Source organism: Pan troglodytes, chromosome 13 (assembly GCF_028858775.2).
Source record: "Pan troglodytes isolate AG18354 chromosome 13, NHGRI_mPanTro3-v2.0_pri, whole genome shotgun sequence".
Taxonomy (NCBI): Eukaryota; Metazoa; Chordata; class Mammalia; order Primates; family Hominidae; genus Pan; species Pan troglodytes.
The window spans coordinates 134889989-134917404 of record NC_072411.2 but is presented as its reverse complement, the minus strand read 5'-3'; the positions used below and the strand labels follow the sequence as shown (position 1 = coordinate 134917404).

General features: G+C 45.6%; 2 protein-coding genes across 53 annotated transcripts in view; both read right to left on the bottom strand.

Annotated features, from left to right (window-relative positions):
• Positions 1 to 11375, bottom strand: part of GIGYF2 (GRB10 interacting GYF protein 2) — a 160645-nt gene extending 149270 nt beyond the window's left edge. For 13 of the 46 annotated variants that reach the window (XM_063790870.1, XM_063790874.1, XM_063790864.1 and 10 more), the window contains exons 1-3: positions 11246 to 11364; positions 7981 to 8050; positions 5137 to 5202 (exon numbers count right to left, since the gene is read on the bottom strand). The gene's annotated coding sequence lies outside the window, so the exon portion shown is untranslated. The other 33 variants (XM_063790863.1, XM_063790873.1, XM_016950716.4 and 30 more) reach the window with 14 other exon arrangements.
• Positions 11376 to 25900: 14525 nt separating this feature from the next.
• The window catches only part of EFHD1 (EF-hand domain family member D1), a 49575-nt gene continuing 48059 nt past the window's right edge, over positions 25901 to 27416 (bottom strand). For all 7 annotated transcript variants that reach the window (XM_024355142.2, XM_054679528.2, XM_054679531.2 and 4 more), the window contains one exon: positions 25901 to 27092. In XM_024355142.2, the coding sequence (XP_024210910.1) occupies positions 26958 to 27092 (135 nt within the window). In that variant the 3' untranslated portion in view covers positions 25901 to 26957. The remainder of the gene's footprint in view (positions 27093 to 27416) is intronic.

Genomic DNA, 27416 nt, shown 5'->3' with positions numbered 1-27416 from the left:
GGGATTCCCCATGTTGCCCAGGCTGGTCCCGACTCTTGACCTCAGGTGATCCACCCACCTCGGCTTCCCAAAGTGCTGGGATTACAGGTGTGAGCCACCACACCTGGCCAGAAAAAAAATTTCTTTTTTTTTTTGAGACAGAGTCTCATTCTGTCACCCAGGCTGGAGTGCAATGGGAGGATCACTTGAGCCTGGGAGGCAGAGGCTGCAGTGAGGCTGTAGTTAGGACTACAGGCCCATGCCACCATGCCCAGCTACTTTTTTTTTTTTTTAAAGAAATGAGGTTTTGCCATGTTGCCCAGGCTGGTCTCCAACTCCTGGACTCAAGCAATTCACCTGCCTCAGCCTTGCAAGTGCTGGAATTACAGATGTTAGCCACTGTACCTGGCCAAGTGACAAAAGATCAAACCCACACCTCACTGTTCAAAAGCCCTCAAGCTTTTCACTACATATTGATATGGTACTCAATATTGCTTTTTTTTTCCAGTTCCTTGCAATTTTCAGAGGAATTCATTTTGTACAATGTCACTTTTCTTTCCCTTTCTCAATCTCCCATTCTGTTCACTGTCCCCAAACTCCCACCCCCTTGCACCACACAATTAAACAACATAGTCTGCCCTCAATTAAGGAAGAGTGTATGTTCTTATAATACATTATGGGAAACTTCATTAATAAAGGTGCAAATACTGGACATGGAGGCTCACGCCTGTAATCCTAGCACTTTGGGAGACCAAGGCGGGAGGATAGCTTGAGTCCAGGAGTTCAAGACCAGCCTGGGCAACATGGCAAAAACCAGTCTCTACAAAAATAGAAAAATTAGCCATGTGCAGTGGTGTATGCCTGTACTCCTATACTCAGGAGGCTGAGGTGGGAGGATCACCTGAGCCCGAGAAGGTCGAGGCTGCAGTGAGCTGTGACTACACCACTGCACTGCAGCCTGAGGGACAGAGCAAGACCTTGTCTCAAAAAAAATATTTTTTTTAATTAAAAAAAAAAATACAAAAAGGCTGGGAATGGTGGCTCACACCTATAATCCTAGCACTTTGGGAGGCCAAGACAGGTGGATCACCTGAGGTCAAGAGTTCGGGACCAGCCTGGCCAACATGGTGAAACCCAGTCTCTACTAAAAATACAAAAATTAGCCAGGCATGGTGGCACGCACCTGTAATCCCAGCTACTAGGGAGGCTGAGGCAGGAAAATCGCTTGAACCCAGTGGGTGGAGGTTGCGGTGAGCCAAGATGGCGCCACTTCACTCCAGCCTGGATGAAAGAGCGAAACTCTGTCTCAAAAAAAAAAAAAAATTCCCAATGGTAGAAGTAACACAAAAAGCTAAGAAGAGGGTCAGATTCCAGATCTAAAGTAAGGCTCTCTGATTCACTGATCTTGCAGGATGGCTGCTAATCCAGTTACACTGAAGACATCTGGTCATGGTTTGGGCAGCATCACACATCAGTTCCCAAGAAACTGATCATGAGAGCCCGTGGATATGGCTACTCTTTAAGACCTAAGCCATGATTTATCAAGTAGAAAGTACCAAGACAATTCCTTGTCAGTCTGTACAACCAAATTCTTGTTGTACAGGAGGAATTTTAAACCTCACAAACTACTGCCAATTCCTTGTCAGTCTGTATAACCAAAGGACCAATAATGAAGAGACCAGAGCTCCCAAGACTTCCTCCTGGCCCAGGAGAACTTGAATAAAAGGCGCTTTGTTCCCGAAGAAGATACTAGCCACAATATCACTACAGGAAGAAAACGTATTGCTATTACTATCATTCTTCCTACTGTTTCTGAACAATATAAACATTTCTCCTTCTCCTTTCTTCCTCCTTTTAGTGAAAAGAATAAAATTAGCAAAACCAAAATATTTTAGGAAAAATTACAATGCCATCAACATTGCCACATCATTTGAGAATTTTACCATAAGCCATTTTTCCCACAGAGGGATTCCCTAGATCCTGTGAAAAAAAAAATTTTTTTTTTTTTTTTTTTGAGACAAGGTCTTGCTCTGTTACCCAGGTAGGGATGCAGTGGTGCAATCACGGCTCAGTACAGCCTCAAACTCCCAGGCCTAAGGGAGCCTCCCAAGTAACTGGGACCAAGGCATGCATTACCACACCGAGCTAATTATTTATTTTTATTTATTTATTTATTTATTTTTTGAGACAGAGTCTTGCTCTGTCACTCAGGCTGGAGTGCAGTGGCTCAATCTCGGCTCACTGCAGCCTCCACCTCTCATGTTCAAGAGATTATGTTCTGTCTCAGCCTCCCAAGTAGCTGAGACTACAGGCACGTGCCACCACACCCGGCTAATTTTTGTATTTTTAGTAGAGACAGGGTTTCGCCGTGTTGGTCAGGCTGGTCTCAAACTCCTGATTTCAAGTGATCCGCCTGCCTCAGCCTCCCAAAGGGATGGGATTACAGGCATGAGCCACCACGCCCAGCCAAACTTTTTTATTTTCATAGAGACATGATCTCCCTATGTTTCCCAGACTAGTTTTGAACTCCTGGGCTCAAGTGATCCTCCAGACTCAACCTCCCAACATGCTGGGATTACGGATGTAAGCCACGCTGTGCTCAGCCCGTGACAATTTTACACAAATTATGCAGAAATCCTTTTAAACCTCACAAAGCTCTGCATATGTCTTATGTCAACACCCAGATTTAAGAAAATGTACAATATGAGAAAGAACTCTTCTACCTTAAAAATGAATTCAGCTACAATCTGCTAAAAACAACCCTGGCTGAAAAAAAGTAACATAAGTCACATCTGTGGGCTGTCATTAGACATATCACTCATTAATAAATCACTTTTATTAATTCCTAGCCTTTGCATCAAAAATCTAGACATACTAAGATAGCAAAATGTAAGTAATGAAATATTAGTTAAGCAATTAGATGTCACCAAGTATATATGAGCTATAAACAATAATAAACGGGCTGGGTGTGGTGGCACATGCCTGTAATCCCAGCACTTTGGGAAGCCGAGGTAAGTGGATCACCTGAGGTCGGGAGTTCCAGACCAGCCTGGCCAACATGGTGAAACCCTGTCTCTACTAAAAATACAAAAAATTAGCCAGGTGTGGTAGCACACACCTGCAATCCCAGCTACTCGGGAGTCTGAGGCAGGAGAATCGCTTGAACCCAGGAAACAGAGGTTGCAGTGAGCCAAGATCGTGCTATTGCACTCCAGCCTGGGCAACAAGAGTGAAACTCCATCTCAAAAAATAAAAATAAAGGCCACACACGGTGGCTCACGCCTGTAATCCCAGTACTTTGGGAGGCCGAGGCGGGCGGATAACCTGAGGTCGGGAATTTGAGACCTGCCTGACCAACATGGAGAAACCCTGTCTCTACTAAAAATACAAAATTAGCGGGGTGTGGTGGCGCATGCCTGTAATCCCAGCTACTCGGGAGGCTGAGGCAGAACTGCTTGAGCCCAGGAGGCGGAGGGTGCGGTGAGCTGAGATCACGCCATTGTGCTCCAGCCTCGGCAGCAAGAGTGAAACTCTGTCTCAACAAAAATAAAAAAATAAAAATAAATACACAGGACTTCAAAATGTTCCATTAAAAAAGTTTGCTTTAGTATTATCTAATAATTCTGGAATACAAAAATGTATTATTTCAAAAGTTTATACTGTCTCACTGATCCTTTCCCAAAAGTAACGGTCCCCACTACTACTCTAATAATGTGAATAGAGTCTATGAAGTTGGACCTTGCGAATTCTATATGGCTTCCTAATACTCAAGTGTAGCTTAATACTATAAAAAATATCCAGAAGTTAAAATTTATAAAAAACAATCAATGGAAATAACCAATGAAATTTTCCACATGAAACTTCTCCTTTGCTTATGTCTGCTTGCTAAACCTTTACCCAGCCACTCCTCTGAACCTCCAAAACCAAGAATTTTCGTTTAAAAACTGCACTAAGAAGTCCATGTGTGGTGGCTCACACCTGTAATCCCAGCACTTTGGGAGGCAAAGGCGGGTGGATCACTTGGGCCCAGAAGTTCAACACCAGCCTGGCCAACATGGCAAAACCCCATTTCTACTAAAAATTAGCTGGGTGTGGTGGCGAATACCTGTAATCTCAGCTACTCAGGAGGCTGAGGCACGAGAATCACTTGAACCTGGGAGGCAGAAGCTGCAGTGAGCTGACATCATGCCACTGCACTCCAGCCCAGGCGACAGAGCAACACTCTGTCTAAAAAACAAACAAACAAACAAAAAACAGCACTAATAAATTTCAACAAGAATGCTTGGTGAGACCTACTGGCCTCGTTCACCAAAAGATAGATAGGCATGTATGTTAACTCTTTAGAATGGATAAATCAAAACTGCAGAGCTATACACAGGACATTTTCCTAGAATGCTAGAAAAGGAAAAAGAAGCTTCTCTGGGAGTCCACCTAGAACAGTCACCATTCTACCTTCTCTGAGACCTGCCCCTACCATTAGGAGTGGGACCTTTCAGCTAACTGTGCTTGCACTTCTAGACTCCAACCCTATGTCCATAACTAATGTGATCAATGACAAAGAACTGAACCAAGTTCAACCAGCCAAATTTCCCCCTCCCAAGAATCTGAAATGTGAACACTGTGCTAGCATCAATTGGCTACTGGCACTAGAGCCTAAGTTCATATGTGGCTCCAAGAATTAAGTGGCCATTTGCTACCATGAGTTTGTGTTCGTTAAAGCAGAAAAGGTCAGACAGCACAAATACAATTAAAGCAGGACAAAAAGAGACAAGAGAGGACACTGGCCAGCTGGTAAAAAAGTGCTATCTACAAGTACTATGGCTCCTGAAAGCTTCCCAGTTTCTGGTTCATGTCCCTCATGAAGTCAACTGCTCTTTGGTTCTTTACAGTACTCCTGCCTCCAAAGCATTCCTCCTTGTTTCTTGCCAACAAAAAATTATTATGACAGTTTAAGACACAAATTCACACCAGGGTCAATGCAGAAAGGGTATATTACTCTTACTGTTCATAAGGATCTGACAGGCACCAGGGAAGAAGTTTCTTCTCACTACCCAAAACCTCAGGAGAAAATAATAGGGCAAAAATAACTAAAACCTAAAAGCAGAAATTACCTATTTGCAAAAGCCCTCAGGCTTTGTGCTTCCCTTCCACACTTACCTGTTCAAAAATTCTGCTGGTTCACAGCAGGAGATTTGAGCAGACTTTGTTCAGATCCTTTTAACGCTGTAAATAATAAAAATATTAATATAAATCACCCAGCAACCTCTTAGGAAACTTTAAAAGTACAATCTTTCATCATAAATATACTTTGCAGAAAATGGCTTCCAAACCTTGTTAAAAGAGTAGATCACCTGGTGTATTTATAAACTAGGTTCCCTAACATCTAGAAAGTCTCAGTAGTTCTACAGTGGGACTGAAAACTATATTTTTTAACAAAAGTCCTAAGTGATTCTTATGAAGCTGTCAAATGAAGACCACCATGGGGTTTCACGGAAGTCATTATTTGGGGTTTTCATTCAAAACCCCATTATAGGGACTTGGTATTAACTTTTAAAACCTACTGCCAGGCACAGTGGGTCATGCCTGTAATCCTAACACTTTGGAAGGCCAAGGCAGGTGATCGATTGAGCCCAGGAATTCAAGACCAGCCTGGGCAACATGGCAAAACCCCACCTCTACAAAAATTAGCCAGGCATGGTGGCACATGCCTGTAGTCCCAGCTACTCGGGAAGCTGAGGTAGGAGGATCACCTGAGCCCAGGGAGGTCAAAGCTGCAGTGAGCTGCAACTGTACCACTGCACTCCAGCCTGGGTGACAGAGTGAGACCTTATCTCAAAAAATATATATCTAACAGAAAAACAAAAGCCGCATCACAGCAATATGCATCCTATGCAAATAATCACTGAGCCCTCAGAAATATGATCATTGCCAAAATGTCCAGGGAGCAAAGCTCCAAGTGTGCAAAATCACAACCTGCCTTTAATGCTCTGTTGGGGCAATATCTTAAAAATCCACAAGTTTGTGATATTCCAAGTGACAAGAGTGAATTGAAGTATAGTATCTTCAAATAGTTCCTTGGCTAAAATCAAATGATGCTTTACTGCTACCAACAAGTCAAAGAACAATAATTAACAATTAAAGTTGACAATTTCATTAACTACAGGAAAGCAACTAGATAGAGACAGATAGTTTTTTTTCTTTTTTTTTTCTTTTTTTGGAGACAGAGTCTCGTTCTGTTGCCCAGGCTGGAGTGCAGTGGCACGATCTGGGCTCAAGGCAACCTCCGCCTCCCAGGTTCAAGCAAGTCTCCTGCCTCAGCCTCCCGAGAAGCTAGGATTACAAGTGTGCACCACCATGCCCAGCTAATTTTTGTATTTTTAGTAGACACAGGGTTTTGCCATGTTGGCCAAGCTGGTCTCAAATTCCTGACTTCAAGTGATCCGCCCACCTCGGCCTCCCAGAGTGCTGGGATTACAGGCATGGCCCACTGCACCCAGCCAGTTATTTTCAAAATGGGGTCTTGCTTTGTTCCCTCAGCTGGAGTGTAGTGGTACAATCAGAGCTCACTGTAGCCTTGACCTCCTGGGCTCAGCCTCCTGAGTAGCTGTGACTACAGGCGTGCACCACCATACTCAGCTAATTTTTTAAAAATCTTTTTTAGAGATGGGGGTCTCCCTCTGTTGCCCTGGATGGTCTCATGGCTCAAGTGATCCTCCTACCTCAGCCTCCCAAAGTGCTGGGATTATAGGTGTAAACTACTGTACCCAGCCAAAGAAGAGTTTATTATCCATTTCTTCTTCCCTTTCCTCCTGCCCTTAAAAAATTACACAGTTCAGTGGGTAAAGTTGGATGACCTTTGGACATTATAACATGGCTACTTTTTTTGCAAAATTAAATCAGAAGTGGATGTGACTTTCTCAAATTGCATTCTTGGTGGGGCACAGTGGCTCATGCCTATAATCTCAACACTTTGGGAAGCTGAAGCGGGAGTATCACTTGAGACCAGAGGTTTAAGACCAGCCTAGGCAACATAGTGAGACCCCATCTCTACAAAAAATATTGGCCAGATGTGGTGGCATGGACCTATAATCCCAGTTACTTAGGAGGCTGAGGTGGGAGGATGGCTTGAGCCTGGGAGATTGAGGTTACAGTCAGCGGTGATTGCACCGCTGCCCTCCAGCCTAGGTGACAGAGCAAGACCCTGTCTTTTTTGGAGAAAGTCTTGCTCTATCACCTAGGCTGGAGCGCAGCGGTGCAATCACGGCTCACTGCAACCCCAAACCCCCAGGAGACAGGGTCTTGATCTATCACAGGCTGTAGTGAGCCAAGATCAGGCCGCTGCACTGTAGCCTGAGCAACACAGTGAGATTCCATCTCAAATAATAATAATAATTAAGCTTAATGAAACCCCATAGTTAACAAGAAAATATAAAATTGTGTTCCTTATTTACTTAAAGTATGGAAGTATGTAATACTTTGAAATACTTTTATAAAATGAAGTTTGGTCAATTAAGAGAACATTCTTTGTTTTTCAAACCTCTCTCTGCTTTCAACCTCACACAAAACTATAGGCAATTCAATAAAGGTATCACTTTACATTCCTACATAATTAATTTAGTATATTTCTCATTCATCTGAGAGCATGAATAAAATGTAAAAACAATATTTGGTCAAGAAACACTGCAATGCTAACTATAAGCAAGTTTATACATGAAATAAAAATCTCTAGTTTTAAAGAGATGTAATTTTTCAAAGTATTAAAAATGAATGGAAACTCTAGGACTTTTTTATCTTATTTTAAACTTCTATTTCTTTTTCATTTTATATATTTTTCCTTTTATTCTTAAATACTCTCCCATGCAAAAACCATAGGACTTTACCACCACAAAACCCTAGTGGGAATCAAGCAGTGAAAAAAAGCTTGAGTTCAGACTTTTACAACAATGACCAAACAATATGCCATGGTAATTTAAACTGAAGGAAAATGGACATTTAACTTGCCTCTAAGAGACCTGGGTTAACACCAACATAGGCTGTAGATTCAACCTAATGAGACTGGTCCCACTATAATCTATAAGAAATAGAATAAAACAGAAAGTATGGGAAATTTAATCAGCAGGGGCTAATGGAGAACTGCAAACAAAGTCAGAATTTGAAAATGGCACAAGTCAAAGATCCTACAGAAGGGCAATCATAAAAGCGACAGTAGTAATCTTTTTACCCAAAAAGGTTCTCCCAGATAGCAATCACTATCAACAGTGTCATCTTCCAATGTGAAGGTCAACAAAAACAGAAGAGACAATATGGAGTATTAAAATGCAGAGTCATGAAAACAAATGAGCTGATATGACATCAAAGACATAATTTGGAAATGTCATTTCAAAAACACAATAGAAAAACAAGAGGAAGAAAGGCAATTAGTTAAAACACTACCTCATCACTACCATCACTATGCCTCCCTTTTAGCCAAGGAGTTGCATTCACACACTGACCTTGTAATTTCCATCTTCTCATGATTTTGAGGCAAACCTACTCCAAAGTGTTTTTCACATATGCATCTCACCAGCAAAAGCATTTCAAAACCAAAATATTAAAATTCCTCAGCTGAACTAAAATGAAAGAGGACATTTATGAAAGCTCAGTAAAAAGAATATGGAGATAAACTGGAAGGAAATCAGAAAATGTTTTTTGCAAAAAAATATGTCTATTAAGTATCAGACTAGAGAACTAGTCTGAAAGGTAAAAGTGGAGGAATAAAAAACTCAGCACAAAAAGTTCTACACGTGTAAAATGTAAAGGATACACACATGAATTAGAGGAAGAGTCTCCGGGCTGGACAGCACAGTATTAAGAAAAATTCTTTACCAACCAGATTAAGGATAATTTGAGTTAATACATTGTTTCCACCTTTCCTCCTGGTATGTTCCTTAATCATGTGTCTAAATGTGAAAGGAAAATTTCTAATTTCCCTACATTTTCAAATATCCTGAAATCTCCAAAGAGCCTCCTTCTTGTAAAGCAATTGCTTTTGAAAAGTACTTTCAAGCAGTTTATCATCAATCTCATTTTAAAACGTTTACTTTTGAGAAAGATAATTCATTATAATTTCCTGAAATATTGAGCATCCTAAATTTTTCCAAATTAGCGGATGGGGAGGGGAGTTAAGGGGGTTGGGGAGGCTGGCTGCTGGCCCAAATTTCCAGAATCTGATTTCCCTTTCCAAGAATCACAAGAGATAAGAAAAAAGAATTCAGGATAGCAAATAATCCATCTCATCTTAGTACCAAACAGTAAGTACACACATCTCCCACCAGTCTCCCACTCACCCTAGCCTCTCAGCCTAGGCTAGCCTCCATGCTTTTCCCGGTCTACTCCTGAATCGCTCCTAAGCTTTTGTCTCTGGGTCTTTGCTCTTGCTGCTCCCTAGCCTAGAGCACTTTTACCCCAGTATAGCTAAAGAAACAGCACCTTCACCTCTGTTGGGTTTTTCCTCCAGTGTTAGCTTCTCCATGAGGCCTTCTCAGGGCACTTAAAATTAACCCCTCCCCAAACCCCTATTATTCTATCTCCCTGACTCATTTTTTTCTTTCACATCGCTTACCACGACATCAAGTATTTTACCTATTTATCTGTCTAGAAATGAATTCCATACAGACAGGAATTGTTTGGTCTGTTTTGCTCCCAGTACTTAACAGTGTAGTAAGTGCTCAACAGGGTATCTGTCAAATAAATGAATGTATGAATGAATAAACAAATGAATGGAAGCACATGGTTCCTTCTCCCTCCCCAGCCTCAAGAGTCTCAAATGCTGTCAGGTACCACAAAGTCATGAAGCCCTCTCCTTTCTGGTGAAGCACTACCATCACCAGTGTATTCCTTGATGTTAAATTTCGAAAGAAACATCATGTGACATTTTTCCAGTTACGTGCCACTTTTAAATACTTTTCTAGTGTCCTCTTCTGATGTCAACATCTGATGTAAAAGCAAAGTACATATTCCAGTTTGAGCACATCAGAAACTGCTACACCCACTAGTAAGACACGTAAAACCATCAATGAATAAGAGAAAGTATTTGTGTTCTAGGCAAAATGGACAAAATAAGGCCAAAGCTACAAATATTAGAAGGATCAAAATTAATGTACAGAAAGAATGACAAAATTTTTTTTTCTAATCTAGGAAGTCATTTGATTCTAAAAAGGAAATACTATATAAGGAAAGAATACCTTCCCCAGGCACAACATTGGGAATCAAAACTGCCTTAATTCAATGTATGTAGCTCTAGAAAGGAAGCTGTTCACAGCTTCTAGCCCCATACTCAATTTCTTGCAAGTTAAACTGGAATACTTACCTTTCTTACAGAGAGACTACGTGTGTTTAAGTGCTTTGACTTGCAGGAAAACGAAAACAACAAAATAAAAAACACAGTACTAAATAATTAACTGCAAAGCAACGTTATTGCTTCCCAAACACGGTCATACGCTCTGCTTCTTTCATGCCCCCATTCCCTGTTCGCTTGATTTATGTTTCAGTCGCAAAACAAGTATTCAGAGTGCTTTTGGAAACTGCTGACACTTAAGGATAATGCCCATTTCAACCTGATGTGAACATTTGGGTCCCCAAGGCTGCCATGGGCTCTACTTTCCCAGCCTCGGTCCCAAGGTTCCGATCATGGTGGCTGCACCTCGCCTCAGGCCTGGTCCAGACCCAGTACTCTCGCCACGGAAGGAGTCTCCTCCGTCCAGATGCTCTGTGGGGAAGGCAGGAGCGCGCCTCCCAGGGACCAGGTGTGGACAGGAGAGCCGGCAGGAGCAGCTGTCTGGCCGCAGCAGCTGTTACCGGGCCACCCCGAGACTGGGCGGGTGTCTGGCCCGGAGAAGCAAGCAGAGGAAGGCGAGCCCTCCAGCTCCGAGCAAGCCGGCCTGACACTGCCCACCCCACAACCCTCCTGCCTTGTTCGGCTTCCCTCGCAACGCCAAGAGGCCCTGGCCTAGGGGCTCCTCGGCTCCTCGCGGCCGTGACGCGCCAGGGCCCTCAGCGCCCCTCGCCCAGGAGGAGGCTCCCTCCGGCCCTGCACCTGACCTGTCCCGTCGCCTGACGGCCCAAGCCGGCCGGAGCGGCCTGTGGGTGTCCATGCGGCCGGGCCAGCTCGGGCAGGAGGGGCAGGGGCGCGAGCGCGGACCGGAGACACAGGCGGCCCGGGACGCGGCGGCGGGGCCGGGGCGCGGAGCAGAGCCGGGCAGGGGAGCGACACGGAATGGCTGGTTACCTGCGGTCCGGGACAGGGAGTCTCAGAACCCCAGTCAGTCCTCCGCCTCAACAACACAAGATGGCCGACACGTCGCCACGCACGTCACGTGACCGCGCTCCCGCTCCGCCACGCCCCCTGCTCCGCCCCCGCCCCTTCCCGCTTCCCTCCCCACTCTCCAGTCTCCCACGACATCCTTCCTTTCCGCCACCACCCGCCCCTCTGCCCAGACACGCCCCTGCCCGAGACCCGGATGAAAGGTTGGAAGAGGGCGGGGCCGTGGCAGTGCGCAGGCTCCCGCTGACCCCTTGGCAGCAGCCGGGTACCTGCCCTTGAGTTGAGTGGTGTTGGTGTCCAGGGTTGGGCCGGGACCAGGCACCCTGTGACTCACTGTCCTGTACGCCCAGAGCTCTTTTGCAGTTCAAAAGCCTCTGCATCACTTGCGGGCTGGTTTTCCAAATTAGAACTTTTCCACAGCTTTTAGTCCGGCATTTTTCTTCGCAGTTGCCATCCTAGAGCGAATGGGAAAGCCGCAAAAGGTGAAATTCAAAGCAGTTTCTCTACTTGTTAACAGTTCTGGTAGAACTGGGAATTCATTCCAGAGTGTTGTACTGGGACAGCTGGAAAGGACTTGAGAGCTCTGATTCCTTCCTAGGACATCTGGGGCTATAACCCTTTTACCTAGAGATGAACTATTTTGGAATTGACAGATAAAATACAAGACACCCAGCAATATTTGGGGCACACACTGAAAAACCGTTGTTTTTCTGAAATTCAAATTTAATTGGGCGTCCTGTGTTTGCTAAATCTAGCAACTCTATCCTTAGGCATCCCATTCTTGCCTGTGTCTCCAACTTCTTCCTTCCTACAGGATCCTTCCTGTCAGCTTTAAAGATTACTTGTGTCTCCCATCTTAAAATGGAATGTTAAAAACTCCAATTCTCATGCCGGGCGCAGTGGCTCACGCCTGTAATCTCAGCACTTTGGGAGGCGGAGGTGGGCGGATCACGAGGTCAGGAGATCGAGACCAGACCATCCTGGCTAACACGGTGAAACCCCGTCTCTACTAAAAATACAAAAAAAAATTTAGCCGGGCGTGGTGGCACGCACCTGCAGTCGCAGCTAGTCGGGAGGCTGAGGCAGGAGAATCGCTTGAACTGGGGAGGCAGACGTTGCAGTGAGCCGATATCGCGCCACTGCACTCCAGCCTGGCGACAGAGCAAGACTCCGTCTAAAACAAAAACAAAAACCTCCAATTCTCGGCCGGGCAGTGGCTCGCGCCTGTAATCCCAGCACTCTGGGAGGCCGAGGCGGCGGATCACCTGAGGTTGGGAGTTTGAGACCAGCCTGACCAACATGGAGAAACCCCGTCTCTACTAAAAATACAAAATTAGCCGAGCGTGGTGGCGCATGCCTGTAATCCCAGCTACTTGGGTGGCTGAGGCAGGAGAATCGCTTGAACCCGGGAGGCTGAGATTGCGGTGAGCCAAGATCGCGCCACTGCATGCCAGCCTGGGCAACAAGAGTGAAAATCTGTCTCGAAAAAAACAAATAAACAAACAAACAATCAAAAACACCAATTCTCCCTCCTGCGACCCTGTTCCCTTTCAAAGCCAAGCTGCACCAAAGAATTGTTTATATGCACTTTCTCCACTTCCACACCTGGCATGCAATCATCAACCACACCGATGTGGCTTCTGTCCTTTCCTATCTGCCTACTGCTTGCCCTAAGAACACCCCATCCTACAGGTTGATAACTGGAGTCTTTCAGTCCTCATCTTGACTTCGTGTTTCCCTGTCTTCAATATGATTGGCCACTTCCTACTTTCTGAAACACTTTATTTATTTATTTATTTATTTATTTTTGAGACAGTTTCGCTCTTGTTGCCCAGGCTGGAGTGCAATGGCGTGATCTCCGCTCACCGCAACCTCCGCCTCCCAGGTTCAAGCGATTCTCCTGCCTCACCCTCCCAAGTAACTGAGATTACAGGCATATGCCACCACGCCCGGCTAATTTTGTATTTTTAGTAGAGACGGGGTTTCTCCATATTGATCAGGCTGGTCTTGAACTCCCGACCTCAGGTGATCCGCCCACCTCGGCCTCCCAAAGTGCTGGGATTACAGACATGAGCCACCGCTCCCGGCCTTCTGAAACACTTTCTTCCCTTGACTTTTATACCCTTACCGCTCAAAGTGGTACAGTAGCGTCAACATCACGTGGAGACTTGTTAGAAATACAGAAACTCAAAGGAGCCCTTCACAGTCCCATTCTGCAGAATTCTACCCCCATAGCTTGGGAAAACATAGAGAGATCCCATTTCTAAAAAAAAATAAATACATAATAATTAGCCAGCCGTGGTGGCATGCACCTGCAGTCCTAGCTACTTGGGAGGCTGAGGATCACCAGCCCAGGAATACAAAGCTACAATGAGCTATGATCATGCCACTGCACTCCAGCCTGGGCAAAAGAGCAAGACCCTGTATCTAAAACAAACAATCAAAAAGAACTCTACCCATCATCCATGTTGTTCTCTTCTCCTTGATCTTCCCCCTGAACTAAGTGCTCCAGATAGGCCCATGTTAAAAGATTCGTAAACATGACATTATGTTTTAGCCTTTGCACATGCTGTTCCATCCTGCTGCAATGCCGTTCCCAACACTTACCCACTTCTCCCCAACCTGCAACTCCTGCCAGTCCATGTGTTACTGCCTCTGTGCCTCCATTAGACCAAAGAATTTACCCCTTGAGCTGTTATTTTTAAGGAAAAAAGTAATACTAATACTTGTTATGTACTGACCGCCTTGCACTGTCTCATGTGATCCTAGTAAGAGCGCTATGGAGCAATCCAACCAGGCTTTTGAGAGAAGTGCTTACCATATCCAAATCTCAACCAGGATTTCCAAGCCCAGGCTGGCAAATTGTAGAACCCATGTCCCTAACCAACTTGTCATGCCACCTCTCTGATGCCATGCCACCTGTACATTGCCTATACATATATTTTTTAAATTAAGATATAATTTGCACACAATAAAATTTAGCACTTTTAGTGCACAGTTCTGCAACTTGAGACAAATATATACAAGTGGCCAGGCACGATGGCTCACGCCTGTAATACCAGCACTTTAGGAGGCTGAGGCAGTCAGATCACCTGAGTTCAGGAGTTCAAGACCAGCCTGGCCAACATGGTGAAACCCCATCTCTACTAAAAATACAAAAAAAAGTAGCTGGGCATGATAATGTAGAACTGTAGTTCCAGCTACTTGGGAGGCTGAGGTGGGAGGATCACTCGAGCCTGGGAAGCAGAGGTTACAGTGAACTGAGATTGTGTGCCACTGCACTCCAGCCTGGGTGATAGAGTGAGACCCTGTCTCCAAAAAAAAAAAAAAAAAAAAAAAAAAAAGCTGAAGAAAATCCCAGCTTTTAACCATTGTGAGTGCTGCATTATTCCATCCAGCAACCTCTGCAGCTGGTATTGCCCTGACACACAGTAAATGCTCAACAAACACCAATAAAACCCAATCGATTCTTGATTATCTACTCTTCAGGAAGGGTGCTTTCCTTTTCTCCTTTTAGTAACTCTGTCTTTCCAGTGTTTCACTAAATAGTGGTATTAAATTACAACGTAGATTGATGCATGCTTTTGTCAGGGATAATAAAGTTTTAGCCGTAGTACACCTCTGATAGAAACAGAAGTTGAGAATAATAGATCATTTGAGGATGGGAGGAGGGTAAGGAGTTTAATCCAAAACAAGTTTAATTTGTTATGAGCACATAGCTGGGCGAGGTGGCTCACACCTGTAATCCCAGCACTTTGGGAGGCTGAGGCGGGAGGATTGCTTGAGCCTGGGAGGTCAGGGCTGCAGTGAGCTGGGATCACACCACTGCACTCCACCCTGGGCAGCACAGCAAGATCCTGTCTCAAAAAAAAAATTGCCAGGGGTCATCACCTGTGACAGATTGTATTTTTCTAAAGATGGCTGCAACAATATCTTCCATTTGACTTACTTTTCTAGCACCTTCACTATCCTTTCTAGAGGTAGAGTCTAATTCCCAGTCCCTTGGACCCTATCACCAATAGAAAGTGGTAGAAGTAAAATGACATGACTTCAGTGCTAGATCATGAGGTGATATGCCTTTCACCTTGTTTCCTGAAACAGTCTTGTTTGAAGCAAAAACAGTTTGGCAGTCCCTGAAGCTGCCTGAAGCATAAACCACATGGAGAGGCCCACATTGTTGTCCCATCACTAACCCCAACTGAGGTCCCAGCTGACAGCATCAACAACCAGACGTCTGAGTGAAAAATCTCACCAGGTGATCCCAGCCCTGAGCTGTCTAGTCACCCTCAGATGTCAAAGCCTAAGACATCATGAAGCAGGGACAAGCATCCTTACTGTGCCTTCTCTGAATTCCTGATCCACCAAATCCATCAGCATCATAAAATGGGTGTTTTAAGCCACTATGCTTTGGGGTAATTTGTTAATAGCAACAGTAGCTAGAACATCATTGTTATGGATTGAACTGTGTTCCCCATGCTTGGTGGCTCGCACCTGTAATGCCAGCTACTTGAGAGGCTGCGGCAGGAGGATTGCTTGAGGCCAGGAGTTCCCGACCAGTGTGGGCAACATAGTAAGACCTCATCTCTAAAAAAAAAAAAAAATGTTTTTAGGCCAGGCACAGTGGCTTACGCCTGTAATCCCAGCACTTAGTGAGGCCAGGAGTTTGAGACCAGCCTGGCCAACATGGGGAAACCCCGTCTCTCCTAAAAATACAAAAATTAGCCAGGCGTGGTGGTGCGAGCCTGTAATCCCAGCTACTTGGGGGCTGAGGCGTGAGAATCACTCGAACGTGGGAGGCGAAGGTTGCAGTGAGCCGAGATCGTGCCACTGCACTCCAGCCTGGGCAACAGAGCAAGACTGTCTCTAAATAAATAAAGAGAATGTTTTTAAATTAGCCGGGTGTGGTGGAACACACCTGTAGTTTCAGCTACTTGGGAGTCTGAGGTGGAAGGATCTTTTGAGTCCAGGAGTTTGATGATGTAGTGAGCTATGATTATGCCACTGTACTCCAGCCTGGGTGGAAAAAAAAAAAAAAAGATAATTGTACCAGAGAACTGAACAAACAAGAAAGGCTATGCAGACAATAACTATGAAAAGAAATCCACTTTCTATGTTTGAAAAACTTTTTTATTATAAAAGTAATTGCATATTTTTAATTCTTTTCTCATTTCCAACCTCTGAATGTATGAGACATTAAATCATTTTTTTAAAAAACCTTGGAATACAATAAATGTATCATTTCACCTAATGTCCCATGATGCATCCCAAAATGTTATTAATTTTTATCTGAGTATTTTCCATCTTTAGGGTTTCATAGTTCTGCTGTCCCAGAGGGTTCCCACATGAATGTTCAACTGCTCTTCTTGTTTTCTTTGTGGCCAGACATTCCCCTCTCTTTTTAATTTATTATTTATTTATTTATTTATTTTTGAGATGGAGTCTCACTCTGTTGCCCAGGCTGGAGTGCAGTGGCACGATCTTGGCTCACTGCAACCTCCGCCTCCAGGGTTCAAGCAATTCTCCTGCCTCAGCTTCCCTAGTAGCTGGGATTACAGGCATGTACCACCATGCCTGGATAATTTTTGTATTTTTAGTAGAGACAGGGTTTCACCATGTTGGCCAGGCTGGTCTCAAACTCTTGACCTCAGGTGATTCACCCACCTTGGCCTCCCAAAGTGCTGGGGTTACAGGCATGAGCCACCACGCCCAGCCCCCTCTCTTTTTTATTAATAGTTATTAACAATTGTGGTGGTGGTGGTGGTAGTAGTAGTAGTCATTGTAGTACTGAAGCAATACGTGTTTATGGTTTTATAGTTTTTAGAGTTCAAAAACGTATAAAGGAAAAAATTTAAATCCTCCCTGCCGCAAGACCTATCCAGCACCCTCAGGTTCTCCTTCCATCAATTTCTTGTGTGGTCTCCCCAAAAATGTTGCATGCATTAACAAGTACGGCATTTTCCAGCCAGGCGCGGTGGCTCACACTTTTAATCCCAGCACTTTGGGAGGCCAAGGCGGGTGGCTCACCTGAGGTCAGGAGTTCAAGACCAGCCTGACCAATATGATGAAACCCCGTCTCTACTAAAATCACAAAAATTAGCTGGGCGTGGTGGCGGGCACCTGTAATCCCAGCTATTCGGGAGGCTGAGGCAGGAGAATCACTTGAACCTGGGAGGCAGAGGTTGTGGTAAGCCGAGATCGTGCCACTGCACTCCAGCCTGGGCAACAGAGTGAAAAAAAAAAAAAAGGGCTCGGCGCAGTGGCTCACGCCTGCTGAGGCAGGTGGATCACCTGAGGTTGGGAGTTCAAGACCAGCCTGACCAACATGGAGAAACTCTGTCTCTACTAAAAATACAACAAAAAAAAAAACCTAGCTGGGCATGGTGGTGCATGCCTGTAATCCCAGCTACTCGGGAGGCTGAGGCAGGATAATTGCTTGAACCCAGGAGGCGGGGGTTGTGGTGAGCCAAGATCATGCCACTGCACTCCAGCCTGGGCAACAAGAGCAAAACTCTGTCTCAAAAACAAACAAACAATCAAAAAAACAAGTATGGCATTTTCCTTCATTCTCAGTACCACTAAGTGTTGGAGATTCAATGATTGCCCCCAAATCCACCTGATCACCCACCTCATAAAGCTTACAGTCTACTTGGGTAGAGAGATAGTGATATGGTTTGGCTCTGTGTCCCCACCCAAATCTTATGTTGAATTGTAGTTGCTAATATTGGAGGAGGGGCCTGGTGGGAGGTGATTGAATCATGGAGACGGACTTCCACCTTGCTATTCTCATGATAGAGTCCTCAGGAGACCTGGTTGTTTGAAAGTCTGTAGCACTTCCTGCTTTGTGCTGGCGTCCCCTTCACCTTCTTCCATGATTGTAAGTTTCCTGAGGCCTGCCCCAGCCATAATTCCTATATAGCATGTGGAACCGTGAGCCAATTAAACCTCTTTTGTTTATAACTTACCCAACCTCAGGTAGTTCTTTATAGCAATGTGAGAAAGGACAAATACACATGGCTTTATTCCTCCCAACTAAAAAACAAAACAAAACAAAACACCTGAGCATTACTATGCGTGCTGTTCTGCTCCTGGCCTGTTTCCAAGAAACAAGATGTCTTGGTGGCATCCATGTTTTTTTAGTGGCTGCCTAGCAGTGCACGCTTACGTGGATGTACCTAATATACTGAACCGATCCCCTGCTGATGGATATGCTGATTGTTTCCAGTATTTTTGCTATTACAAACAACACTGTAATGACTATTCCCTTAAATGCATCCTTGTTCATTTTTTTTCTTACTTATAGGATAAATTTCTGGGCCAAAGCTCATGAGTATCTCCACAGTGGACACCTGCCATTCTTTATGACAGTTCTGCTGAACTGAAATAGTGAATTACTTTCAGTTGAAATACTGAAATTCTTTCCCATGTTTGTAGAAAATGAGAATCTTGGTGGCTGGCAGAGCTTGCCTCCCCTTACAGAGCACAAAAAGCCCAGATACTCCCCTGTCCCACCCCTGACAAGTGGGCATGTGACTAGGCTCAGCCTCAGACTCTGATGTGAAGTAAATGACCTGAAGAAGCAGGACACCACGGCATGCTTGTCAGCCAGGACAGCAGCTGATTCCCATGGTGTGCTTTTGGCTGCTGTCCCAGCCTCCTGGCCTCCTGCCTGCTTCCTTAGCCTGCACCCTCCAGCCCTGCTGGTGCTTCTGGGGACTCCTCCATGTCTTTTCAATCAATTCCTTTTCTGCTTAAATCAGTCTGGCTTAGATTCTATTACTTGCAATTAAGAACTCTGATTCCAAAGTAGCCAGCCTCCAAGATGGCTCCTAATGACTTTTGCCAATAGGGCTGACCTATGTGACTAGTAGATAGCAGAGTGTGATTCAGGAAGCTAGGTCTTAAAAGGCTTGCCCTTTACTCTCTCATATCACTTGCTCTGGGGGAAGCCAGCTGCCATGTTGTGAGGACACTCAAGCAACCTCATGGAGAGGTTCACATGGCAGGCAACTGAGGCATCCTGCCAATAGCCAGCATCAATCACAGGAGTAAGTCATGTTGGAAGCAGGTCTCCCAGGCTCAGTCAAGCCTTCAGATGACTGTAGCCCCAGCTGACATTTTGACTGCAGCCTCATGAGAGACCCTGAGCCCAAACCAACTACCCAGCCAAATTGCTTCTAAATTCCTGGCCCCAAACTGTGTGAGATAATAAATATTAATCATCGTTTTAAGCCACTAAGTCCTGGTGTGATTTGTTAACATAACCATAAATAACTAATACAAATACAATTTTTAATTTTAACCGTCTACCAAATTGCCCTTCAAAAAGGCAACAGCTAGCCAAGCATGGTGGCCTGTGCCTATAGTTCCAGCTAGTCGGGAGGCTGAAGTGGGAGGATCGCTTGAGTCCAGGAATTTGAGGCTGCAGTGAGTTATAATCACGTCACTGTACTCCAGCCTGAGTGACAGAGCAAGATTCTGTCTCTATAAAAATAAAAATAAGTAAAAAACCAACAAGGCAACAGCTTTAACTTGATTACCTCTGTTAAGAAAAATAGAGGCCAGGTGCAGTGGCTCACACCTGTAATCTCAGCACTTTGGGAGGCCAAGGTGGGCAGATAGCTTGAGCTCAGGAGTTCGAGACCAGGCTGCCCAACATGAGAAAACCCCACTTCTACCAAAAATACAAAAAGTAGCTGGACGTGGTGGCATGCGCCTGTAATTCCAGCTATTCAGGAGGCTGAAGCATGAGAATCGCTTGAGCCTGGGAGACGAAGGTTGCAGTGAGCTGAGATTGTGCCACTGCACTCCAACCTGGGTGACAGAGCAACACCCTGTCTCAAAAAAAAAAAAAAAAAAAGAAAAGAAAAAGAAAAAATACTACTAATAACAAGATGGCAACAGCAATATACATGCTCAACACCCCATGGCAGAATGCCAAAAGCCACTGGTTTTGGGAAGGAGTGGAAGAAAACAAAAAATTGACCCCTCCTGAGGTCTCATCCTTAATGCCTCACTAAGTTGTAGAATTTTGCTTTGTCGCCCAGGCTGGAGTGCGGTGGTGTGATCTCAGCTCACTGCACTCTTGACTTCCCAGGCTCAAGTAACCCTCCTGCCTCGGCCTTCCTTGTAGCTGGGACTACAGGTGCCCATCACCATGCCTGACTAAATTTTTTTGTATTTGTTTGTAGAAATGAGGCTTTGCCGTGTTGGCCAGGCTGGTCTTGAAGTCGTGGGCTCAAGCAATCCTCCTGCCTTGGCCTCCCAAAGTGTTGGGATTACAGGCATGAGACACCACGCCCAGCCCTTCTAAATTGTAGAATTCTGAATTGGCTCCCGAGAGCCCCACCGCCATCACAGGACCCAGAAGGCATCATTCTTGTATAGTACTGTCAGTCCAAGTGGGCAGTGATGTGCCAGCATCTGGCCTCGTGGACAGGCAGAGTGAGCAAGGAGAAATCTGAGCAGCGACAAAACCACAGCTGTCAGGCCACATTCAGTAACTGGCAGCCGCCAGGAGCATGCAAGTGAGCCAGCAGACGGGCAGAAATTCCCCTGGGCTGGTCAGAAAAGGGGTCTCAAAATAACAGAGAACATGGGCCCATGGGCATCTGCACTTGTGGCCAAGACAGCAGCCAGGACTGAGCACTTCTGGGCTACCCTGGCCTGAGACTCTTGGACCTAACTGTAGAGACTCAGGGCGCAGGAGGAGACAGAGTTACAGTAGTGGAGGGAGGGAGGGGAGAGAGAGGAACCCATGTGTCCTGAGCACTAAATATATGGCAGGCGTGGAATCTGCCAGGTAGGTCACCATCATGCCCATTTTACAGGTGAGAAAATGGAGGCTCAGTGAGGTTCAGTTACTTGCCTAGTGTTCGAGTCCAAATTCCGTTAGATCACACAGCCTCCAGGGCCTAGGCAAGACTAATTGGTGTGTTGTTTTTCCTATTGCTCAGTCAAAGGAGGGCCCTGGGGAGTGACCTCTCTCTCTTCCAGTGAGAAAGATATTCTCACAAGCTCTGCTGTCTCCACTTTCCTTTCTTTTCTTTTCTTTTTTTTTTCTTTTTTTTTTTTTTTGAGGTGGAATTTCGCTCTTATTGCCCAAGCTGGAGTGCAAGTGGCACGATCTCGGCTCACTGCAATCTCCACCTCCCGGTTTCAAGCAATTCTCCTGCCTCAGCCTCCCAAATAGCTGGGATTACAGGCATGCACCACCATGTCCAGCTAATTTTGTATTTTTAATAGAGACGAGGTTTCTCCATGTTGGTCAGGCTGGTCTCGAACTCCCGACCTCAGGTGATCCACCCGCCTCGGTCCCCCAAAGTGCTGGGATTACAGGGGTGAGCCATCACACCCAGCCAGTCTCCACTTTCAGAGCTGGCCCCTCAGGCTCTCATGGTGGAGTACGCAGAAGTCTCTGACATCAGTGGTAATGATCCTGCCTTGCCCATCTGTCTGCTTTAACAAACCTGGCATGTCCTTGTGAAACCAACATGCAAGGTTGCCTGCTACATGCCACGCAGCATGCTGGGCCTATAGCAATAGGCAAGGCAAACTTCCTGCCCTGCAAAGAGTACAGTCCAAACAGGGGGGCTGAGAAGTAAGGAGATGGCTACTGACTCAAGCTGTCAGGATTACAGTAGAGAGAAACTCAGGGAAATGGGAGCCCTGAGAAGGGACACCTTACCTGGCCTGGAAGCATCAAGGAAGCTTCCTGAAGATAATCTCTGAGCTGAGTCTTCAACAGTGAGAAGTAGTCCACCTGTGGAAGGGAGGGAGGGAGTGCCAGGCAGAGGAAACCACATATGCAAAAGCCTGGAGGTGTGGAATTTTCTAGGAACAGTTAGGCATCGCATATACCAGGAGTGTAGAGTTTGGAAGGAGACAGGGCAGGGAGGAGGGACAAAAGATGGAGTTGGAGGGATGAGTTGGGGCCAGCTCCTGAAAGTGGGGAATCAAAAATTGAAGGAGAGATGTTAAGAACAGGTTTGCATTTTCTAAGAATTACTCCAGCTGCAAAGCGGACAATCAGGGTATAATGAGGGCAGAGAAACCAATGAGGAGCCCGCGGTAGAGACCCAGGAAGGAACCTATGAAGGTCTGAGCTGTGACCATGGCGCTGGAGATGGAGGGTGGGAGGCACAAGGGAGCGGCCTCCCGGGGACTCTGTGGCCAAGAGGGAGGAACGACATCCTCTACCTGGCCTTTGTAGTGACATGGCCCAACATGTCCTGTTTTGTCTGAAGTCCTTTCGTGTTGGATTTTCTATTGCTTGCAATCAGAAGTTGTTTCTATTGCTTGCAATCAAAAGTTTTATTTATTTATTGTTCATTTTTATTTTTTGAGACAGTGTCACCCAGGCTGGAATGCAGTGGTGTGATCTCGGCTCACTGCAACCTCCGCCTCCTGGGTTCAAGGGATTCTCCTGCCTCAGCCTCTCGAGTCGCTGGGACTACAGGCACACGCCACCACGCTCGGTTAATTTTTTTGTATTTTTAGCAGAGATGAGGTTTTGCCATGTTGGCCAGGCTGGTCTCAAACTCCTGAACTCAAGTGATCCACCTGCATTAGCCTCCCAAGGTGCTGGGATTACAGGCATGAGTCACTGCGCCCAGCCTTATTTATTTATTTTTATTTTCACAATTTGTGACAAGCAATCGAGAGTTTTAGCTCTTATGTGGGCCCACTTGTCCAGAAAGGCAAACGGATGCTTCAAGTAATGACACTGCTATCTCCATTCTCTTCCTTCTTTTTTAAATGAATAGCCTTTTTTTCTCGTCTCCTTCACCATTAGACTTTATTTATTTATTTATTTATGTATCTTTTTGAGATGGAGTCTTGCTCTGTCATCCAGGCTGGAGTACAGTGGCACGATCTCACCTCACTGCAACCTCCGCCTTCCAGTTTTCAAGCAATTCTCCTGCTTCAGCCTCCCGGGTAGCTGGGATTACAGGCGTGCACCACCACTCCCAGCTAATTTTTTGTATTTTTAGTAGAAACAGGGTTTCACCATGTTGGCCAGGCTGGTCTCGAACTCCTGACCTCAGGTGATCCACCCACCTAGGCCTCCCAAAGTGCTGGGATTACAGGCATGAGCCGCCACCACGCCCACCCTAGACTTTATTTTTTAGAGAAGTTTTAGGTTTACAGAAAAACTGAGCCAAAAGTACATGTTCCCATGTACCCCTCTCACCCTAACTCCCCATTCCCTATTATTATGTTATATTAATGTGGTATATTTGTTACAATTGACATGCCCATATTGATGCATTATTAAACTCCATAGTTAATATTAGGATGCATTCTTTTTTTTTTCCTTTTTGAGGCAGGCTCTCAATCAGTTATCCAGGCTGGAGTGCAGTGGCATGATCCTGGCTCACTGCAGCCTTCTCCTCCTGGGCTCAATCCATCCTCCCACCTCAGCCTCCTGGGTAGCTGAGAGCACAGGCGCATGCCACCACACTTGGCCTTTTTTTTTTTTTTTTTTTTTTTGAGACAGGGTCTCACTCTGTCACCCAGGTTGGTGTGCAGTGGCACGATCTCAGTTCACTGCAACCTCCACTTCCTGGGCTCAAGCTATCCTCCCACCTCAGCCTCAGCCTCCCAAGTAGCTGGGACCACAGATGCCTGCCACCATGCCCAGCTAATTTTTTTGTATTTTTGATAGAAATGGGGTTTCACTATATTGCCCCAGCTGGTCTCAAATTCTTGAGCTCAAGCAATCCCCCTGCCTCAGCCTCCCAAAGTGCTGGGATTACAGGCATGAGCCACCGCTCCCGGCCAAGCTTGGCGTTTTAAAAGTTTTTTTGTAGACACAGGATCTAACTATATTGCCCAGGCTGGTCTCAAACCCCTGAGCTTGAGTGATCTTCCTGCCTCCACCTCCCAAAGTGCTGGGATTCCAGGCATGAGCCACTGCACTCAGCCTAGGGTGCATTCTTTGTGTTGCACATTCTATAGGTTTTGACAAATGTATAAAACATTCATCCACCAGCATCGATAGCATCATGGAGAATAAGTTTCATTGCCCTAAAAGTCCTCTGTGTTGCGTTTATTCATCCCTCCCTCTCTCCTCGCTGACAACCACTGATCTTTTCAATGTCTTCACACTTTCACCTTTCCCAGGATGTCATACCATAGTTGGTATCAAATAGCATATAGCCTTTTCAGATTGGCTTTTTTTGTTTTTTTGAGATGGGGTCTCACTGTGTTACTCAGGCTGCACTCAAACTCCGAGGCTCAAGTTATCCTTCCTCCTCAGCCGTGAGCAGCTAGAACTATGAGCAAGCGTCCTGCACCCAGCTTAGGACTGGCTTTTCACTTAGCAGTATGCATGTAAGTTTCCTCCATGTCTTCTCATTACTTGATAGCTCATTTCTTTCTATTGGTAAATACTTCTCATCACTGAATAATATTCCATTGTGCGGACGTATCATAGTTTATGCACTCACCTATTGAGGAACATTTTGATTGTTTCCAAGTCTATGCAATTATGAATAAAGCTGCTATAAAAATTCATGTGCAGGCCGGCCACAGTGGCCTATGCTTGTAATCCCAGCACTTTCGGAGGCTGAGACAAGAGGATCACTTGAGCCTAGGAGGTTGAGGCTGCAGTGAGCCATCTTCATACCACGGCACTCCAGCCTGGGTGACAGTGCTAGACCTTGTCTCAAAAAAATCAGAAACAAAAACAAAAGCTTCATGTGCAGGTTTTTGTGTGGACATAAGCTCTCATGTAATCTGAAGAAATAGGAAGGAGCAGGATTGCTGGATCGTATGGTAAGAATCTCTCCACTCCTTTTTCATGTCCCTCCCCTCTGGTGGGGAGACTAGAGGGTGACACCAGCTAGAAAAATGATGTCTGCAAAGCATAGGTCTTGGGTCTGTATAAAACAGAATGATCCTTCCTGAGGAGCAAAGGGTATTCTCTTGGGACAGAGGTCCTTGCATGGGTAGCCCAAATATCCTGGATTATACATGGGAGGGAGGGGCATTGGCTCTCATCACAGTTTCAAGGGATCTAGGATGCAAAAGAAATGAAGCTATGGTTTTTCCCTGCAGCTGAAGGCATCCTCACAGAAGGGAAGGGGAGTGCAACTGATAAGCTCAGTACTCTGAATCGTATAGAGTGAAAACCAGCCCTCTAGTTCTCATTTCTTTCCTTTCTTTTTTTTTGAGATAGAGTCTTGCTCTGTTGTCTATGCTGGAGTGCAGTGGCACCATCTCTGCTCACTGCAAACTCTGCCTCCCTGGTTCAAGGGATTCTCCCACCTCAGCCTCCTGAGCAGCTGGGATTACAGGCGTGCGCCACCATGCCCGGCTATATTTTTACTAGAAATGGGGTTTTACCATGTTGACCAGGCTGGTCTTGAACTCCTGACCTCGAGTGATCCGCCCACTTCGGCCTCCCAAAGTGCTGTGACTACAGATGTGAGCTACTGTGCCTGACCTCTAGTTCCCATTTCTAACTGTACTTCAGGACTCAATGTCAAACAGAAGCCCTGGATGGGACTTGGCTCCTATAGAAAATACTCTACTCTCTCCTTTAATTCAAGAAAATTCCAGGCACATTGATGTGATGGCCACGTTATTTGTACAATGTAAAAAGAAATAGCTGTAAGATAGAAAGGCAGATGATTTCTTTATTGTAAAGACAGCAGTTACAAAAGAGAATAAATATGACATTAGGATATATTTGTTAAAAATACAACAAAAACCCCTAGTATTTGTGAGCAACCCCAAGAACTCACAAGTATGGGGGGTAAGAACATCTACAGCTGGATACCCTGAAACAGATGTTAGAAACTGGCTAATGGTGAGTATGGCCATGACTTTGGGGATGTTTGAAAGGCCCTGGATCTGTCACTTGGGAATGTCAGCGGTCTACTGTAATACAATTTGCACAGAGTCAGAGTGAACAGGAACCCTTTTACTCATTGGTATCCTAACTATTCTTTCGTTCTTACAGTGAAGTAGTACAGTATTTAAGAGTGGGAAAAAGGCTGAGCTGGGAATACATAGACAGAGCAAGGTGAAGAGGGAGGGACTGGGGGAGCGCTAAGGGGCCAGGAGAAAGGTGGCAGGAAGGAGTAGACCTCTGTCCTTTCTCTAATGTGTGTTACCGCGGTGGCATGCTGTTCCTCCTGTTGAAGAGTGGACGGGCAGTGGTCCACCCAGCCTCCATTAAGACCCACCATTACCCAGGAACAGAAGATGCAAAAGCAACTGGCAGAATCCTACCAAAGATGAGAACAGGGAAGTTGAATGGGAAGCAGAGAGGAGTGCAGAGAATTCTCCGAGAAAATGGGCATTTTCTCTGAGGACCCAAAAAGACAGACGTATCTACACAAATTGATATAGCAGACTACTCTTTGATGGGGAATGGTAAAGGGACAAGGACAAAGTGAAGGTTGCTGAGAAGATACAAGTTCTGGCTATAAGTAGGGCGGAGGAGCAGAGGCAGGAGACAGAGGTGGGCAGGCATCTGGCCCACCCCAGGACCCTCCTGGAGGGGCTTGGACACTGGGAGGAATGAAGGCTGGCATGGGAGCTGGCACGGGGTGGTGGATGGAGATGCTGGCTCAGGGAGGGGACCGGCAGCAGTGATGAAGATGCCTAGTCATCTCTTCTCGGGGCATCTGTGAGGCACAGCTGTGGGCAGAGGGCAAGGTCAGCAGGACTATGTATTGAAGTTAGCCTTGAGTTTCTGGAAGGCTGCCTGGCGGAGCCGCCTCTCCTCCTCCTCCCGCTTCCGCTCATCTTGCTCAGCTTTCAACTCTGCTTCAAACTTACTGGCCGATGACAAGGCTTGGACCTGCAGAGAAATAGCAGACACAGACCAACCGAGTAAGGGAGGGCAGAGGACCCTGGAGCTGCTGACACCTGAGCCAACAGCCCATTCAGCAGACCTAGAGACAAGGGAATGTGGGCCCACGGAGGGCAGGACCCCAGCAAGCACTCTTTCTGTGTGGCCTTCAGAAGTTGCTTTCTGTTGGCGCAGACACCATCTCTAACACATCACTGTATTTGTTGCTGTGCCCCCATGTGCTTCTTTTGCTGGGGTTGGTCATTCTACTTGACTTTTTTTTTCAGGATACAGTTTAACATCCCAGTTTATTAACCATTTTTACATTATTTT